General features: G+C 40.4%; 1 protein-coding gene across 1 annotated transcript in view; it reads right to left on the bottom strand.

The window, feature by feature from the left end:
- Positions 1-14,971, bottom strand: part of SLC13A1 (solute carrier family 13 member 1) — an 84,187-nt gene extending 69,216 nt beyond the window's left edge. The window contains exons 1-2 of the mRNA XM_028136603.2: positions 14,873-14,971; positions 752-880 (exon numbers count right to left, since the gene is read on the bottom strand). Of these exons, the coding sequence (XP_027992404.2) occupies positions 752-880; positions 14,873-14,971 (228 nt within the window). The remainder of the gene's footprint in view (positions 1-751; positions 881-14,872) is intronic.
- Between the last annotated feature and the right edge of the window lie 2,322 nt (positions 14,972-17,293).

Below are 17,293 nucleotides of genomic sequence, written 5' to 3'. Positions count from 1 at the left end.
TTTAGATTATATAAAGGTAAGAGGCACCTCTCAGCATGAATAAACTCCTCTCAGCAAGAACAAAATAGAAAGACACGTGAAAGTTAATTTGGTTTTATCTTTTGAAATGTCAGGTTTCTGGAAAAGAAAACAGGGAAGCTTTTTCTTCATTAAAAACAAAAATTGCTTTCCAACCCTGTGCGAGATGGAATTCAGCTGAATGCACAAAGCTTCTGCAGGTTGTGAAAGAACTGGCCCTTTTGCTGGGAGAGATGCTCCAGGCTTAGGTGTCAGCCTGGGAAGAAGGGGCACACTTTTCTCCTACTGACATGCACAGCTCAAGGAGCTGCCGCCGTGTTTGGTTTTGGTCCACCTGAAGGTGGACACACATGCAGAGTTCTAGAGAAGAGAAACAACTGGACTTTTGGAGGACTTACATAGATGCATTATCTTTTTCTTAATTTTTATTGGTGAGAGAGAGAGAGAGAGAGAGAGAGAGAGAGAGAGAGAGAGAGAGAGATTAATGTGTTGTTCCAATTATTTATACATTCTTTGATTGGTTCTTGTATGTGCCCTGACTGGAGATCAAACCCACAACCTTGACTTATAAAGATGACGCTCTAACCAACTGAGCTACCAGGCCAAGGTACTTGGAAGTATTATTCACAGGATTATTGCTGCCTTTAAATATAGGTTTTCTCAATTAAAATATCAGCACAAAACAAGCAATCTAAACATGGCAAACATTTGCAAGAGAACTTAACTCACTTACCGTCTTAGAGGGCATGATTCCAAACAATGGGAACATTAGGCCAGGCAGCAGAGCTGTTACAGACAGGGGCAATGCTTCTGTAAGCCAAAATATGGCAACAACGAAGAGTGTGTAGGCACATTCTGCTTCCTGGAAATAGCAAAACACATTGATGGGGCTGGGAAATCATAGTTCAAATCACAACCGCATTTGCTGAATGGAGCCATGTCACAGAGAAGGAGGAAACTCTGAGGCCTCTGCACTTTGAGTTGGGGGTAAACTGTCATTCTTGGGGGTTCCAAGAGCAAAAATCGAATACACATGAAGAAAAGACATTTAAAAATCCTCATTCATTAAGTTTCCTTCACATTTCCTTCAAAGCATGTAGTCAACTTTCTGTGCTCATATCAGCGTGTGGCTGCTAATGCTTACCTATTCGGCTGATGAAATGCACTCCCAGTTCTTCTGGAGTGCAGGAATGGCAAGTACTGCCTTGCCCCTGGGGCAGGACACAGCTGCCTTTTAGTTGCATTCCTTGGTGCCTGGTTGTTTGGGACCCATGCACACCCACCTTCCTTCCCTTTTGCTAAAAGGGGGAACATTTTTGCATGGCATGGATGAGAATGAATTAGCTCCTAAGTGATATGAACTTGGAGGTGAAGAACCTTCTGCCTTGCTTTTTAGAAAGACAGCTGAGCTCCTTAGGAGACACAGGGAGACTCAACGGGGTTGCAAATCTTAATAAATCTGTCAATTTGCTAGGTATAAAACTGTGGGTTTCTGTTTTAGGGCATTGCTAAGAAATGGTTGAAATTCATCATTATATTTGGCACACATAAATAATTTTCACAAGAAATTATCCAGAACATACTAAGGGATTAATAAAGATTAACATCTATTATATATATATGTGTGTGTGTATATATATATATATATATATATATATATATATATATATAATTGTTTTGCTCTCATACTACTTAATCTCTGCAAATTCTGAACTAAATTTGAAAAATTTTACAAAAACTATCTGAGTTTAATAAAATCTTTTACTTAAGGTTTTCCCAGGGCAACACAATTTCTAGCTCTGCTGCCCTCTGATTCACCTACTTCAGGGTGAGTTCTCTGAGTTTGGCATTTACTTACCCAGCATCCCTGCAATTTTAGTGGCTTTCTAAGCAATCCTTAATAATCCAGGATTATATCATTTATTTTTATTTATTTTTTATTTTTTTTATATATTTTATTGATTTTTTTACAGAGAGGAAGAGAGAGGGATAGAAAGTTAGAAACATCGATGAGAGAGAAACATCGATCAGCTGCCTCCTGCACACCCCCCACTGGAGATGTGCCCACAACCAAGGTACATGCCCTTGACCGGAATTGAACCTGGGACCCTTGAGTCCGCAGGCCGACGCTCTATCCACTGAGGCAAACCGGTTTCGGCAAGGATTATATCATTTAAAAAAATTATTGATTTTTAGAGAGAGGAAGGGAAGGAGAGAGAGAAAAAAACATCAACTTGAGAAACATTGAAACATTGATTGGTTGTCTCCTGCACGCATCCAGAACAGGGATTAAACCGCAACCTAGGTATGGGTGCCTACCACCTTTTGGTGTATGGGGCGATGCTTCAACCAACTGAGCCACACTGGCTAGGGCTATCTATATATATAAAAGCCTAAGCAACCATCCGACCTGTAACTATGATGCACACTGACCACCGAGGGCAGACACTCAATGCAGGAGCTGCCGAGCTGCAATGGCTTGGCAGCTGCGGTTCTTGAGTGATGCACCTGGAACCAGAGAGGAGGGAGCCCGAGTCCAGGGTGCGTCACCCAAGAACCCCCTTCTTGCAATCTGGGACCCCTCGGGGGATGTCAGAGAGCCAGTTTCGGCCCAATCCCCGTAGGCCAGGCTGAGGGACCCCACAGGGGCATGAATTCGTGCACCGGGCCTCTAGTATCTTATATTTATTGTTTGTTATCTTTTTTAAGAAGAAAGAATAAAGGTTTTTGATGTTGACAGTTTTATACAAAGTCTGCCTCTATAATCTCAAACAATAAAACAAAGCTGAGCCTTGACTGAATCTTCCTAACTTCTTTGGAGAGAATTTGTGGATACCAGCTTAATTTTAAATTTCAATGTAGGAGAAAGACCAGGCCAGTATTTTCCTTAGAACAAACATGAATAACCCCAAAGCTCCTCCTAATGACTTTTTTTCTATCATAGAAAGGTATTAAGAACCTAGATTTCAAAGACAAAAGGGGCCCTTTTACTATCTTGCTCTTTAGGCACAACCAACCAGTCTCTTTGTCCTCTATTCCCCCATCATTTTACCTCTCAAATCTACCCCTCGGCCTTGACCCCACTTGTTCTACTGCAGGCAAAGCTGTTCCAAACCCAGATTATCTTTCAAGAATCCACTTTGATTTTGTCATTCCTTTGCACAAAACTAGATTAAGGGGCTAGCCACCCTGACAACTATCTAGAGCACAAATCCATCAGGGGCTTCTCATACTAAAAAATTAAAAGGGTGGGAGGGAGGGAGGGAGGGAGGGAGGGAGGGAGGGAGGGAGGGAGGGGAGGAAGAAGGAAGGAAGGAAGGAAGGAAGGAAGGAAGGAAGGAAGGAAGGAAGGAAGGAAGGGAGGAAGGAAGGAGAGGAGAGGAAGGGAAGGAGGGAGGGAAGAAGAGAGGGAGGAAGGAAGGAGGGAAGAAAGGAAGGAAAAGAGGGAGGGAGGAAAGAAAAGTGGAAGGGAGGGGGGTGCGAATGTTGCTAGCTAATTCTGTTCACCACACATAACCCCTGCCATGAGAGATAAAATTTCATTTCAACACAGATCTACTTCATCTATTCTAGACAGTCACAGTCTGTTCAGATAGGGCAACTTTGGGGCCGGAATAAAAAGGAAAACTTCCTATATTAAATTATTAGCTTGCCCAGCTAACACTTTCATATTTTAACAGTCCCAGCCTTTATTTAAAACAATCAAGTCTGTGATTTTCAGTAGTTGCTTGAAAACAATTCAAAATCCCCATTCAAGGCCACAATTCAGTCTAATTATAGTAAGACTCACCCCATTACTTCCTGACATCAACTCTCTATTTTTAAAGAGTCTTCTTCACATATCTTCTTGACATCTGTGTGCCGATTTCTGGTCTCATCATGCACCCTTTAACTAAACTCTAGTCCATAATATTCAACCATACAGTCATACCAGCAAGTCCCCAGATGCCCTAAGTACCAGCTACTACTGCCTGTGACCCTATTTTGGACTCCTGAACTCTGTGACCCAGTGACTTAGATGAAGCAGTTGCAGGCTGATGGCCAAGTCTAGCAAGAAAGTAAAATGTACAGCTCACAATGGTGTGTGTGTATTTAATTTGAGTCAGGAGTTAAAAACCAGCAGATTTCATATTAAATATCGAATATGAATTTCCGGTTTCTCTTGAAAAACTAAGAAAGTTGGTAACACTGGGATCAGATTCTTCCATATCAACAAATTCTCCAGACTTGAGAAAAGCTTACCCGAGACTGCTGTGTAGTTTTCAGCTTTGTACAATACCACAACTCCATTTCATACATTCTCCTACCTGCTTGGCCTTTCTCAGGGTTTGAGTAAAATCTCAGATAAGAAAAATGCTACCCACCTTCCCTGCCTCGAAAATCTTGCTTCACCATCTCAGAAGCAAGACTTGGATTGCTCATTTGAATTTCTCTGTGGTCCAGGGACCAGCAGCATCAGCATACTCTGAAAGCTGTGAAAAATGTGGAATCTCGGGCTTTCCCCCCAACATACTGAATCGGGACCAGCAAGTTCCTGAGGTGATTCTGATATAGGTTAAAGTTTGAGAAGCCTGGCTTACTTCCTCTTCCGGATCTTCCATTTCATCTTTCACTCTATGTTCAAGTTTCAAACTGAAACTGGCTCCCGGGAGGTGCCCTCCTGCCCAAGCTGAATCCCTAGATGCAGAACCTGTTTTGAAAACTTGCCTATCCTTCAAAGTGCCCCTGGCTAAGGCAAGGTATCTGCATTATTCCTGATAGCTACCTTCCAGGAATTTTTGGGAAACACCCCATTTTTTCCATATTTAAGGAAGCTCACAGTCTAGAAAAGGAGGATGACAGGATCACCTTCTTTGATGAGGGGATGGCCATCTGTCCCAGTTTCCTGAGGACAGTGCTGGTTTATCCATGTTGCACAGGTGTTCCTTCTGATTAGCAACCCTTTACACAACAGACCATAACCTGGCTCTGACCCCTGGATTATGTGGGAGCACTTGAGACCAGTTTCTCAACTTCACTCCACTTGTTTGCTTTCCTGACCCATTCTGATATTTAAAAATATGTATTTGCTTTGTATTTAGAGATGAGAAGTGAGTTTAGGTATGTGTGTGGGTGGGGGTTCTAATTGTTTAACCTTTATCTAGACTTTCTGATCATAGCCCTTACAGACAGAAAAGCTTATTTAAAAGGTGAAGATAGGTACCAAGTAAAACAAAACTTTTTTTCTGATATGATTAAGTAAAGGGATGGAAAAATAACATTCATGATACCTAATATATGCCAGGTACTATACTTGGTGTTCCACATGATTTATTTAGTCTCCACCAAAATTTCATGTTGAACTAAGGATCAATTATCACATTGCTAGATTGTAGTAGAGTTGGGGTTCAATCCTAGCATAAACTCCCTGAGGGCATACCTCATTTCATTTACTACCCCATTCCCAGCATTTAAAACAGTGCCTGACGTGTAGTAAGTGCTCAGTAATATTTAACGAATGAATGAATATTTCTTCTCTATATTTGTGCTACAATGTTTTTATTCGTATATCTTGATCTCTGTATAAAACAGTCACTATCCTAGGAATGAAGTTCTTTAGCATAGGTACCTTTTTGCTTTTCCTTGCTCTATTTTCCATTCTATCTCCTAATTGTCTGGCACCAGATATCTTGACCCTCACTCCAGTGGGTGAATGTCTCTACATTATTCCTGGACCTCACTCTCTCTTGCCAATAAACTAGAATTGGAACTAAAAAGTTTACCTGTATAGGCTAATTTTTCATAGTTGACATCCTTCTACTTACCTAGGCCCCATTTAACTATATCATGGTCATATCCGGTCCTAACCACCTCAACTACAGGAAGCCAGGGCACTTGCTGCACAGGTGGAAAAGGCAAATGAAGCTATGACTCGGCAATTTGGATAAATTCTGCCCCTCCCCCACTCACCACCACCAAGTTCTGACTGTCACATTATCTTGGCTGATTATACTTAAAAATCACCTTGGCTCCATTTTAAATTATAGCTCCAGATGGAACAGAAATATAGAATGAGCTTTAAAATATATCACTTTTTTTGCATCCTTCCTTCCATTTTTGATGACATACTGACTGATATTAGGTAGTAATTTGCCTGATGAATTAGTACATGTGGATATGATCTCTCAGCACAGCTTGAGAAAAGTAGGACCAATCACAGGCCTCACTCACTGCAACTGATTTTTTAAAGAGAACACAACACAATTAAGAAAGGAGAAAAATCATGCATCCTAAATATGAATGCTACGAGAAAAACACTCTTATTATTTGACAGAGCCTGTAAGGACGTTGCATGGTTTGTGATACACCTGCCACTAATGCAGTGATTCCTCAAGACCTAATCCATGTACCTGACAAAGCTTGAAATGACTCGAATTATCTGGTGGAAGGAGGGCTGAAGAGTAAACTACAAAGTCAAGAAAAACTAACTAGCATTTCTTGTTCATTTTCAGGCCAAATGGAGATCAGGGAAAAACAATTGGTGGCTTCATTGTGCCAATTACCGGGAAAATTTTAACTCCTTCTTTTCATTTACTCTCCACAATTAGCAATAGAGATGTGCTGTCTTTACTCCCCATGCACACAGTGGAAGTGGAGTAGCCATAGAGATCATTTAGTTCTCCAACCTGACTATGCATTCGAGTCTGATCAAAATGAAATGCGTGGATTAACTGCCTCAGAAACATTTGAGTCTGTTAAGAGAGCAGTATCTTGGACTTCATATCCAGAGGTTGTGATTTTAAGCAAGTACCTCAGGTAAATTTGGGGCAGCTGATCCACAGGGCTAACATTCAAAACTCTTTGAAGAGTCCTATTCATTTTACGGATGAGGAAATGGGCCACGGGTAGCATGACCGAATCACTCGGGAGCTTATTCAGAATATGCTAGATAAATCAAGACAATTGAGGTTACACTGTGCAAAACTCCCTAAATCTCAGCAGTTTAAACAAACACGGCTTATTTCCTGTCTTCACTATTGGTCAGTCATGAGTTGTGGTTGCTCTGAATCTGGGCAGAGGAAGCCTCAGCTCAATACACACTCTTGTCATTGCAAATGCAGGAACGATGGAGCAAGGTAACCCACGCACAAGCTTTTAAAGGTCTGAAATAAAGAAGCAATGTCAGGATGACATTGGGAGTCAGACAGACTTGTCCTTAAATTCTCCTGCTCCCTTTATAAACCATGTGATTTTGGGCAAATTTCTTAGCCTTTTTGAGTCTCTGCTCATCTATAAAATGGGGAGGAAAATACTATTTCTAAGGGTTGTTATGAGGCATTCACATTTATTATTGTTACCAAAGTAAGTATCAAAGTGTATTATGGAAGGACAAGAAGAGCTTGTGGAAGAGACACCCTCCTTTTACACCAATGTTCTTGTCTGTCCGTTAGTAACTCTTTCGCTCTATTTGAAGTTCCTTCCTTTATTCTTTCTCCTGCATCCTACCCTTCCTACAAGATCTGGCTTTATTCTCCACCTCCTTCTGTCATGAAAGATCATCAATTCATCAGAATTATCGGCGATCTACCATGTGACAGGCATGTGTTTGGTGCTGCAGGAAACAAATTAAATATGTTCCATGTTCTTTAGGTATTTACAGTTTAGATGGGAAGCAAGGATAAAGGTCAAATGGAATAAATACTCTAAAGGCCAATGTATCCATGATGCAATGAGAGCATAGAGGATGAGACTCAGCTTGTATACCAACTTGAGCTGCCTTTCCCAAGAACAGGGCAAGAGGAAAGGGTATTCCAGGAAGGGAACACAGTATGTGCAAAGATAGAAGCACTAATCATGGGTATTCTAGGCACTGTGAATAGGGAAATATTGCTAGTGTGGAAATGTGAATGGGAGTAGGCACTGGGGCTTTGGGGAGGGTTTTTAGGACCAATAAATGGCAAAATCTTAAAGATCCATCAGTGTATACATGTTTGGTTTAAATATTTCCCCCTGTATGCAAAAGGGAGCCCCTGCAAAGTGTGACGGGGGCGGGGGGGGGGGGGTAATGATAGGACCAGGTTGGCATTTTTAAAATAGTGCTCTGGCTGGAGACTTCAGGGGCAGAGTGTGAAAATGGTCCATGAGAGAAAGAGATGAAGTCAGCCTCAAGAAAACAGTGCCAGCTGGAATGAAGCTGTGGAAGCAGATTGGGGTGGGGGCGGATATAAGAGGTAAAGCAATGCAGACTGTGATGGATGCTCAGGAACATCTGAAGCATCTGAGATGACACGCAGGTTTCAGGCCGAAGAATGAGGGGAAGGGTAGCAGATGCTCTGAGGCAAAGAAAATAGGAGCAGCAGGTCACAGACAAGTGGGACTGTTAGAGGTTTATCCACCCATTAATTACACATTCGTGGCACAAATGATTTGTACTTGTACACAACCTTATGTGTGATAAACATTTGCCATAGTATATATTGACCTTTCAGCAATTGTACAAGCTATTTAAAAGCATTAACATTAATTTAAACTTCTGCTTAGACCCCACAGTTCACTAAGCACAACATTTTGGGCTTAGCAAGTTCTCATAATACATTCATGAGATAAAAACATATCAAATTTTACTTTCTGGTTTTATTCATCTACCACATTACTTTTAGCATGAGTTCTACTTTCTCTTTCTTTCTTGCCATCATTTTGATGCTCTCTGTGTCTAAAATATTCACTTTCTTAGAGTTTATAGCATCCCCCCTTTATCTTACATCCCTATAATATTTTTAAGCCACATTTAAAGTTATATCATTTATTCCTATTAAAATGTTTAATTATTTGATTTGGCCCTTTAAAAGTTCTCTATGTTTCCTTGGAATTTGTCCCCTACCTTTTCTTTCACTTGTAGTTTATTTAAATCCTCTCCCACACATTTTCAATTTTCTATGTCAGACATCTAAGTAGGTCCTTTATTCCTTCAAAGTTTACAGTTCTTTACAAGCAGTATATTTCTCCCATCTGTTTAGTTTATTTAGATTCAGCACCATAAGTCTCTCATGATGTTTCATTTCTTTTATTTATTATAATTTCTATTCTAATTTTGAAATTCAAGATGTACACATGAATCTATTGTGAAGGAAACAGCCCATGAAATAGAGCTGGCTGTTAAAGCTGAATTTCTTCCCTCCCTAACTCGTGCCTTCTGATGAATAAGTTTGTTAGGTGAGTTGTCTGGGTTTAGTGCTAAGAGGTGAGGTTTGGGCTTCTTCCTTGAGTCTTTGGCAGGCACTAAAGCCCTGCTGTGTTGGCTCGCCCATTCTCTTCTGTTTTTAAGTCTCTCTTGGAATAAAATATTTCCTAGAGAAATCCAGAAATACCTGAAAGAAAACTGACATCTGGTCTTGGTTTTACAACTAGTCAATTGGGGCATACTCAACAGCTGTGTGGCTGTTTCCCTGTCTCATCTCAAAAAGGGGTCCTAAATGAATGGATAAACTAGATAGATAGAGACATAGTGGGAAGAAATGCACTCTACAAACAAACAAAAGAAATTGTTATTCTGTTTTCTCCTCTTATTGCTCCTCAAACCTGGCCTTCTCTTTTTATCTTTTTGTTTCATTATGGAAATAGAAAGAAAAGCCAAGAACTGGACAAATAAATAAGGAAACAGCACAAAGTGCTGAGAAGAGTAAAAATGAACAAGATGTTAGGAACAGTCACAAAAGAAAAATGCTTCACAGAGAACATCTCTGGAACTGTGGATGTAGCGTAGGCCAGTTTAAAAAAGTTTTTAAAAAAATATATATATTTATTGATTTTATTTTAGAGAGAGGAAGGGAGAGGGATAGAGAGTTAGAAACATCAATCAGCTGCCCTGCACACTCCCTACTGGGGATGTGCCCTCAACCAAGGTACATGCCCTTGACCGGAATCAAACCTGGGACCCTTGAGTGCGCAGGCCGACGCTCTATCCACTGAGCCAAACTGGTCAGGGCTAAAAATGTTTTTATCTAGGAATGTTTAAGAAATTTCCTCTCCAAAATGAGAAAATTCAGTGCAATTATTAACTTCATTCAAATATTTACATAAATAGCAATTACATTATAGGTTTGTTTTACTGATTAGTAACTACTAATTGGGAAGAACCTTGATGTCTATTTAACACTTAAAAGGAAGGCATAGCCCAGCCAGTGTGGTTCAGTGGTTGAGCATCAACCTATTCACCAGGAGGTTGTGGTTTGATTCCTGGTCAGGGCACATGCCCAGGTTGTGGGCTCGATCCCCAGTGTGGGGCATGTAGGACGCAGCCAATCAATGAGTCTCTCTCATCATTGATGCTTCTATCTCTCTCTCCCTCTCCCTTCCTCTCTGAGAATAAAAATCTATTTTAAAAAATAATAAAATTAAAAAATGGCATTAATTATGATTCAGTGTTAAGTGATAAGAACCTAGGATTCTACTAGTTAAGCAACATTTACATTAATGTATTAGGAATATACTTATTATCACCGTGGGAGATATAAAGATCTAGATATTCAGTTGTGGTTGCAATCACTGGCTCTAGAGTCTGACAGATATTGATTGTAAATGTTAGGACAAGGGTCTCAAGGACTGGGCCATTGTTAATGCTATTCTTGCCATAGTATTTTGTAGATTAGTTATAAACAGGATTAACTGGACAGGAAACCAAACTGATAAGTGTAAGCCAACTACAACTCATAAAGATTAAATTTGAGCTTCTGTTTAACTTATGCCCATAGTGCTTCTGGGGTGAGGCATACCCTCCTTTGCTCTCAACTATCATTTCTATAAAAACTGAAACACAGTTCTAAAGTCTCTTCCACCTGAAAGATATTGAGATGCAGCCTAATGCCATGACTCATGGTGAGCATTCGATATGAAAGGGAAGGGGCATACAACAGGACAAACTGACATGACCGGCTTGTATAGCTGGGACTCTGGGACACTCATCAAATGACACATATAAGAAGACCCGCCACTGCTTCATTCTCATGGGCTGATAATCTATACTAATAAAAGGGTAATATGCTAATTAGACCAGGTGTCTTCCAATCATCCTTCCAAACAAAACCACGGATAGCGGCTGTTGCTGCGAGGGCCAGGCTGAGGCTCAGGCAGCCTCGGTGTCCGGCAGTGGCAGGAGCAGCAGTGTTAGGGGTGTCGCCTTCCCCTGATCGGCCTGGTCGCCTCCTGCAGAGGAGCGGGCCTAAGCCATCAGTAGGACATCCCCTGAGGGCTCCTGGACTGTGAGAGGGAGCAGGCCAGGTTGAGGGACCCTCTCCCCCCTGCCCACCTCCAGTGCATGAATTTTCATGCACTGGGCCTCTATGGATGTAGCCTAGGCCAGTTTAGTAGAGAAATAAAATAGAATACACATTGCTAAGAGAGTCACTTTCAAAGACAGTCAGGAGCTATTAAGGAAGTGGGGCCAATGCACATCTTGTGCCTCAATTCTCAGAACTGCTATTAAGTTGCTAAACCTATTGCTAAACTCAGCTCAAGGCTGAGTCATAAGCTTGTGGACCAAGAACTGCTGTGTAGACACACCCGGACTCTAACTCCCTTTTTCGACTTTCATCTCCCTTGTTTACATATTGAAACTAACCAATTCCTGTTCATCTAGTCAGCAACCCTTCACTTACTTGCATGAAAGAGTTACATTTTGTTCTCTCCAGAGCACAATTTGAGTTGCTACCTGAGTCTGCCTCTCCCCATTGCAACCATTTTGCTAAAATAAATACCTCATGTTCTTTATTAGAGCTGAACCTCTCTTCTGGTTAGCAAGGCCCACCCCCAGTGATGAGACTCACTGCAATTTTCTATCTTGAAGACATTAAGTAGCATGAGGTCAATTGAGGAATTGCTTCTGTGGTTTGACCTGCTTAAAGCATTATTATGAAGAGAAATGCCTGAGTTGTTGATAGATAATTATCAAGCCACACTTTATGTAACTTTTCAAAATAAAAAGTAAATCTTCAAAAATATAGACAAGACCAATGAAAACCCCTTTTAAAACATAAATTAGAAGTTCTGACAGGACCCAAGATCAAATCCAGTTTTCACAATATCCATGTGGCCCTTGTTGGATGGCATGCCTTTGAGCATCATTATTCTCAAATGTAAAATGAGAATGATAGAACATGGATGATTGTCTTGCTGTCCATAATGAAGTTAAATAAGATAATTTAGGTAAAACAGCAGACAGAATTCCTGGAACAGAAGCAAGCTCTTCTGAGTGAATCCCTTCTTTTTCCTTTGAACATTACATTAAAAAACCACGGAAGGTCTCCCATCATGGGTGCCACATTTTGACTTGAGATGGAATTAAGATAAGGGTTAAGGTCAATCCATACAAACAATTTCAATAACCAGTAAGAAACTGAAAACAAAAAATCAGTCAATAACTCATTGTTTGTTAGCTCTAGATCATGTAGATATATTATGTTTTCATAAAGCAAAATTGACTTTTTGTTTTCCTTGAATCTTTATTTGTTCTGTTACTGCGAGTTTAGAAGCATAGGGTTCTCCAGTTTGGTAACCAGGAAGGTATAATACATTGATTTGTATCTATGTCAAAGTAAGCCTCTACTGAGATTTTATACAAAGGCCCACAGTCTCTGAAAAAAAAGTTTTGCTTTCATTGTAAGCAACAGTTAAAATAATATCTTTGAATTTAATTGACAGTTGATTAAATGGTAGGCTATGCATTTAGAGTAGCCAACAAATGAAATCATGTTATTGTACAAGCAAAATAAACTTCTCATTAACATGACTTGAGTTTTAACATATCAGTTGATTAGAGAGAAAAGAAAGGGAACACAGTTCATTAGATAGCCAGGCCCAAGGTTTCCCCATAGACCCAATGAACTCTTATCACAGCACCTTGGGGAAAATAAATCAATGACTGCATTTCTTAGAATACACTTTCCAGTTAATGAATCATGCACTGATATTGTTGCTTTTTATTACCTACTTGTTTTCTCTTTGAAAGAGTTCATATTCATTTTATCTAAAAATTATGGAAGATAATCAAAGTGTCCTGGGTTTATATATCAAAGAAGCAGCATAGATGATATGAAATCAATCATAGCCTAAGCTTGTCCTAACTGGTTTAATTTTTTTATTTTCACTGCTATAAAGTAACTTTTTATTTTCACCACTGAGACTAACCGAGAGATATGACACTAGAGCAGGGTCCAGATAGGAACCAGGAGGTGCTCATGACAGGATCCAGCTAGGTGCAGGGGACTTCAGGACCAGGGGAGTTGGGAAGAGAAGCCATCAGGCATGCCAGATAGAGTTACCATCTTCCAAGAGGGTTGGAGGAGGGCATTCCCATTAGAGCCCTTTGTCTGAGGCTCAAATTTGTCATCTAGTGGTTGCAAGACTCCTAAAGGAGTGCTCAGAAGTAGCAGCAGTAGGAGGGATAGGGAAGAGAGGGGAGGAGAATTCACACAGAATTTGCAAAACAAAACCAACCCAACCAAAATCAGTTGACTGCCTGCTGTTTTCACTAGAAATTCTGTAAGAACCTGGGAGCTCAGCACAATGTTTGACCAAAAGGGGTGGGGAATTCTTCCCTTCCTCCACAGGGGACCTGGTGGCCTCAGTGCAGGGAGAGGCTGCAACTGAGTGGTTGCCCCTGGCAGCAGACAAGCTGCAGCTGTGTGTGGCAGAGGCCACTCCCTTTGTCAGCTTTGCAAGTAGAGGAGGCCTTGGCTCACATGAATTTCCCATAGAAATTCCCAGATTGGTGACCAACTTCTGAGGGAGGCTGGAGGACCCATAGTATTGCCACTACAGGGACCCTCTTGTAGCGCAAAATGGTATCACCTTGATTAATACTTGCTTTCCTCCACTCAGAGAAAAGGCATCATAGGGGAATTGCACCTGCTGTGGAGTCATCACATCTGGGGACCCACCCCACCATAGCTACCTCTCCAGTGCTTGATAGTGCTTACTCACTTAATTCCCACAACAAGCCTATTACTCTCCCAATCTTACGTAGAGAAGGTCAGATAAAGAGCTTCACAGGCAAGAAAAAGCTAAAGGAGCTCATCACCACCAAACCAGTATTACATGAAATGCTGAAGGGTTAAGAAGAGGAAGAAGAAAAAGGTAAAGATAAAAAATTATGAACAACAAAGTGACAACAAATACACATCTATCAACAAGTGAATAAAAAAATCAAATGAATAAAAAATCTGATGAACAGAATAAACTGGTGAATGTAATAGAATCAGGGGCATGGAAATGGAGCGGACTGACAATTCTCGGGAGGAAAGGGGTGCGGGAAGAGACTGGACAAAGATCTTATATGCATGTATGCGGTGCCTATGGATGCGGACAGACAGTGAGGTGGTGAGGGCCTGGGGTGGGGTGGGAACCGGGTGGAGGGGAGCTATGGGGGGAAAAAAGAGGGACATCTGTAATAATCTGAACAACAAAGATTTAAAAAAACAGAAACAAAAAAACAAAATAAAAAAAAAGAAAGAAAGAAAAAAGAAAGAAAACAGAAGCACTGAGAGGTTAAGCAACTTGCCCAGGTCACACAGCTTGCAAGGGATCAATCTGAGACTTAAAGCAGAGAACCTGGCTCCAGAGCCTGTCCTTCTACCAGCAGGTGACATTCATCATGCCTGGCACAGGGATAGTGCTCACTACATGTCTGCTGATTCAAATCATTTTACTAAGGGGTTAAAAATGCCCTGAGTTTATCATTTGGGACTTCATAGACTGACAACACTTAAAGAAAACAGAAAAATGCTTACAAGTGTGCCAAAATGAAATTAAATCTGGACCCACGGGGAAGGGCAGTGCATAAATCAGGAAATCAGTCAGCCTGTTTTCCAGGTCCACTTACCTTGGTGTGGAGGATGATAGGCAGGGGCAGTAAAAGCAGTGGAGTGGAAACTATGAGGAGAAGCCGGCGATAAATCACAATATAACTAAAGAGTTTCATGGTGTTGAGTGGGTGCCTTTGATAGTGTTCTTCTCAAAATGAGGCTGCAGTTAAATAACCAGCCTGGATTAATATTTCTCCAGCTCACCATCTTCACTTTCTGCCCTAGACTGACCAACATGAGTTAAAATTAAATCTCGACCTTTATTGTTTTACTGTCACAATTAACATGGAGTGATAAGCCCAAGAATGTTTACAAGAAATCAAAAACCATTTGCCGGTATGGCTTTTGAAAGGTAAAACTGTTCTTTCCCTGTTGTCTATGTTTACATTAAGTGGAATATAGACTGGACAAGCGTAGGAGAAGGCAAATATCCTTCTAATATCTCCTGACTTTGGGGCTCCCTAACAGAAGTAGTTATCACACTTAGGTTTCAGAAAAATATGAATCATAAACACTTGAGCAACTCTTGACTGGGTGCTTACAGAGGATTTTTCTGGAACTTCTGAGATAACATAGTGAAGAAACCTCTACCAATGTGAAGTTTGATCCACAGAACTCTTGACCTCTCTCTTGCAGGAGTCCTTGGCACTCATTCAAAAGATAATTAACACTGCTTCCGAAATTGAGTAGCATTTTTTCCCTGAAACCACATTCAATTGCACGATTTCTTCGCAGTTTGAAAACGAAGTTTTGGGAATTTCCTGGACACTGTTGCCTCTTTTAATAAGAAACCAGAAGTTAACATAAAGCTTTATATAAGCAGCCCCCTGCAAGACTTTTTCCAGGATTGAGCTGATATTATTGTGTTGATTCTGACTAAATAATCACCAGGAAATCTGGTGACAGAGATGAGTCATGAGAGCCATTCAAGGGTGTGTGAGTGTGTGCACGTGCATGTATGTGTGAAGATATGGAGGATGTATTTTGAAACTCCTCAGGGCTAGGGACTCTGGTTTATTTCTCATTGTATTATAAATTAATCACCCAATAAATCTCAACGAAGCAACTACTATGTACCTAGCCTTAGGTATAAACAAAACACATTTTCTTCCATAATTTATAGTCCATTTCTTTTGGCACAAATAACTTCACTTTTATCTAATCTGTGGTTGGCATTTCGACCATATTTCTAATTCCACACTAATGTAACTCTGCTTTCTTGTCCCGTCAAGGAAAATAATTCTTTCATCAACACTCACTGTATTCTTTGTTTGTTTTTTATTTTTTAATACTCACCCGAGGATATGCTCATTGATTTTAGAGAGAAGGGAAGAGAGAGAGAAAAGCATCAGTGTGAGAGAGAGTAGTGATCCCTTGCCCCATCTGGGGATCAAACCCACAACTCAGGCATGTGCCCTGACTGGGAATCGAACCCACAACCCTTTGGCGTATGAGATGACATTCCAACCAAATGGTCCACACTGGCCAGGGCCAAGACTCATTGTATTTTTTAATGTAAATGAAAAAGCATTTTTTTCCTTTAAAAGTCTAAATTTCTAAATATATAATGTGTATAATGATTCAGGAAAAAATGAATAATAAACAAAAAAGTCTCTAAATCAGAGAGAGATGATAATTTTAAATAATAATAATAATAATAAGCAGCAATAATAAATAGTTTAAAATCACATTAAAGGAGCTGAGTTATTAAAGCAGTTTTAGTTCTTATATTTTGGTTCATTGGTTTTTATAAAAACTACTTTTTGAAGAAACTATGTCTGCTCTCAGATTTCCCTCAGTCATCTGGTGAGAACATTAAGTCTCACTTCCTCATCTGAAAGGATTTTACTTTGTGACATGACACCACAAATAAAAAGGCATTTGTGTGACATTTCATGGAAATGAGGGATTTAAAGTGCAGGGAACAATGGCAGTCAAACCAGACAGAGGGGAAAGGAAAAGCACTTGGCATTTGTCAGTGCCTCCTCTCTGTGCCCTATTTTACCTATTCTGGTGCCCATTTCTCCCCAGATGAAGGCTTGCAGGATCCTCATATTATCCTGTGGTTCTTGCCAGTTCGATCTTCTGTGGGTGCCTCTTATTACAGGATGGTTCCAACTTTCCTGCCTGTGCAGCCAGTCTCTGTTCCTCAGCAGTTTTCTCTCCACTGTCATAGAGAGGAAAGATCTGAAACATAATTCACACTTACCAGGAATGACTGATGTGAGCTGTACACCCTGCATGGGTCACCAGCGATGAAACGCTAACACAAGGCTTCGGGTCTCTTGGAAATACATCTTAAGGGATCCTTCAGATCACATCCCACTGTTAACCAGCTCCACAATTAAATTTCACCTCTATTTTTTTTTTTTTTTGCACAGAAAAACATAAATATCTTTTAATATATCATAATTGTGCAGTTTTATCTATCCGACCCA

The sequence above is a fragment of the Eptesicus fuscus genome, chromosome 14 (assembly GCF_027574615.1).
Source record: "Eptesicus fuscus isolate TK198812 chromosome 14, DD_ASM_mEF_20220401, whole genome shotgun sequence".
Classification (NCBI taxonomy): Eukaryota; Metazoa; Chordata; class Mammalia; order Chiroptera; family Vespertilionidae; genus Eptesicus; species Eptesicus fuscus.
The sequence above is the reverse complement of the archived record's forward strand: the minus strand, read 5'-3'. Positions and strand labels throughout refer to the sequence as shown.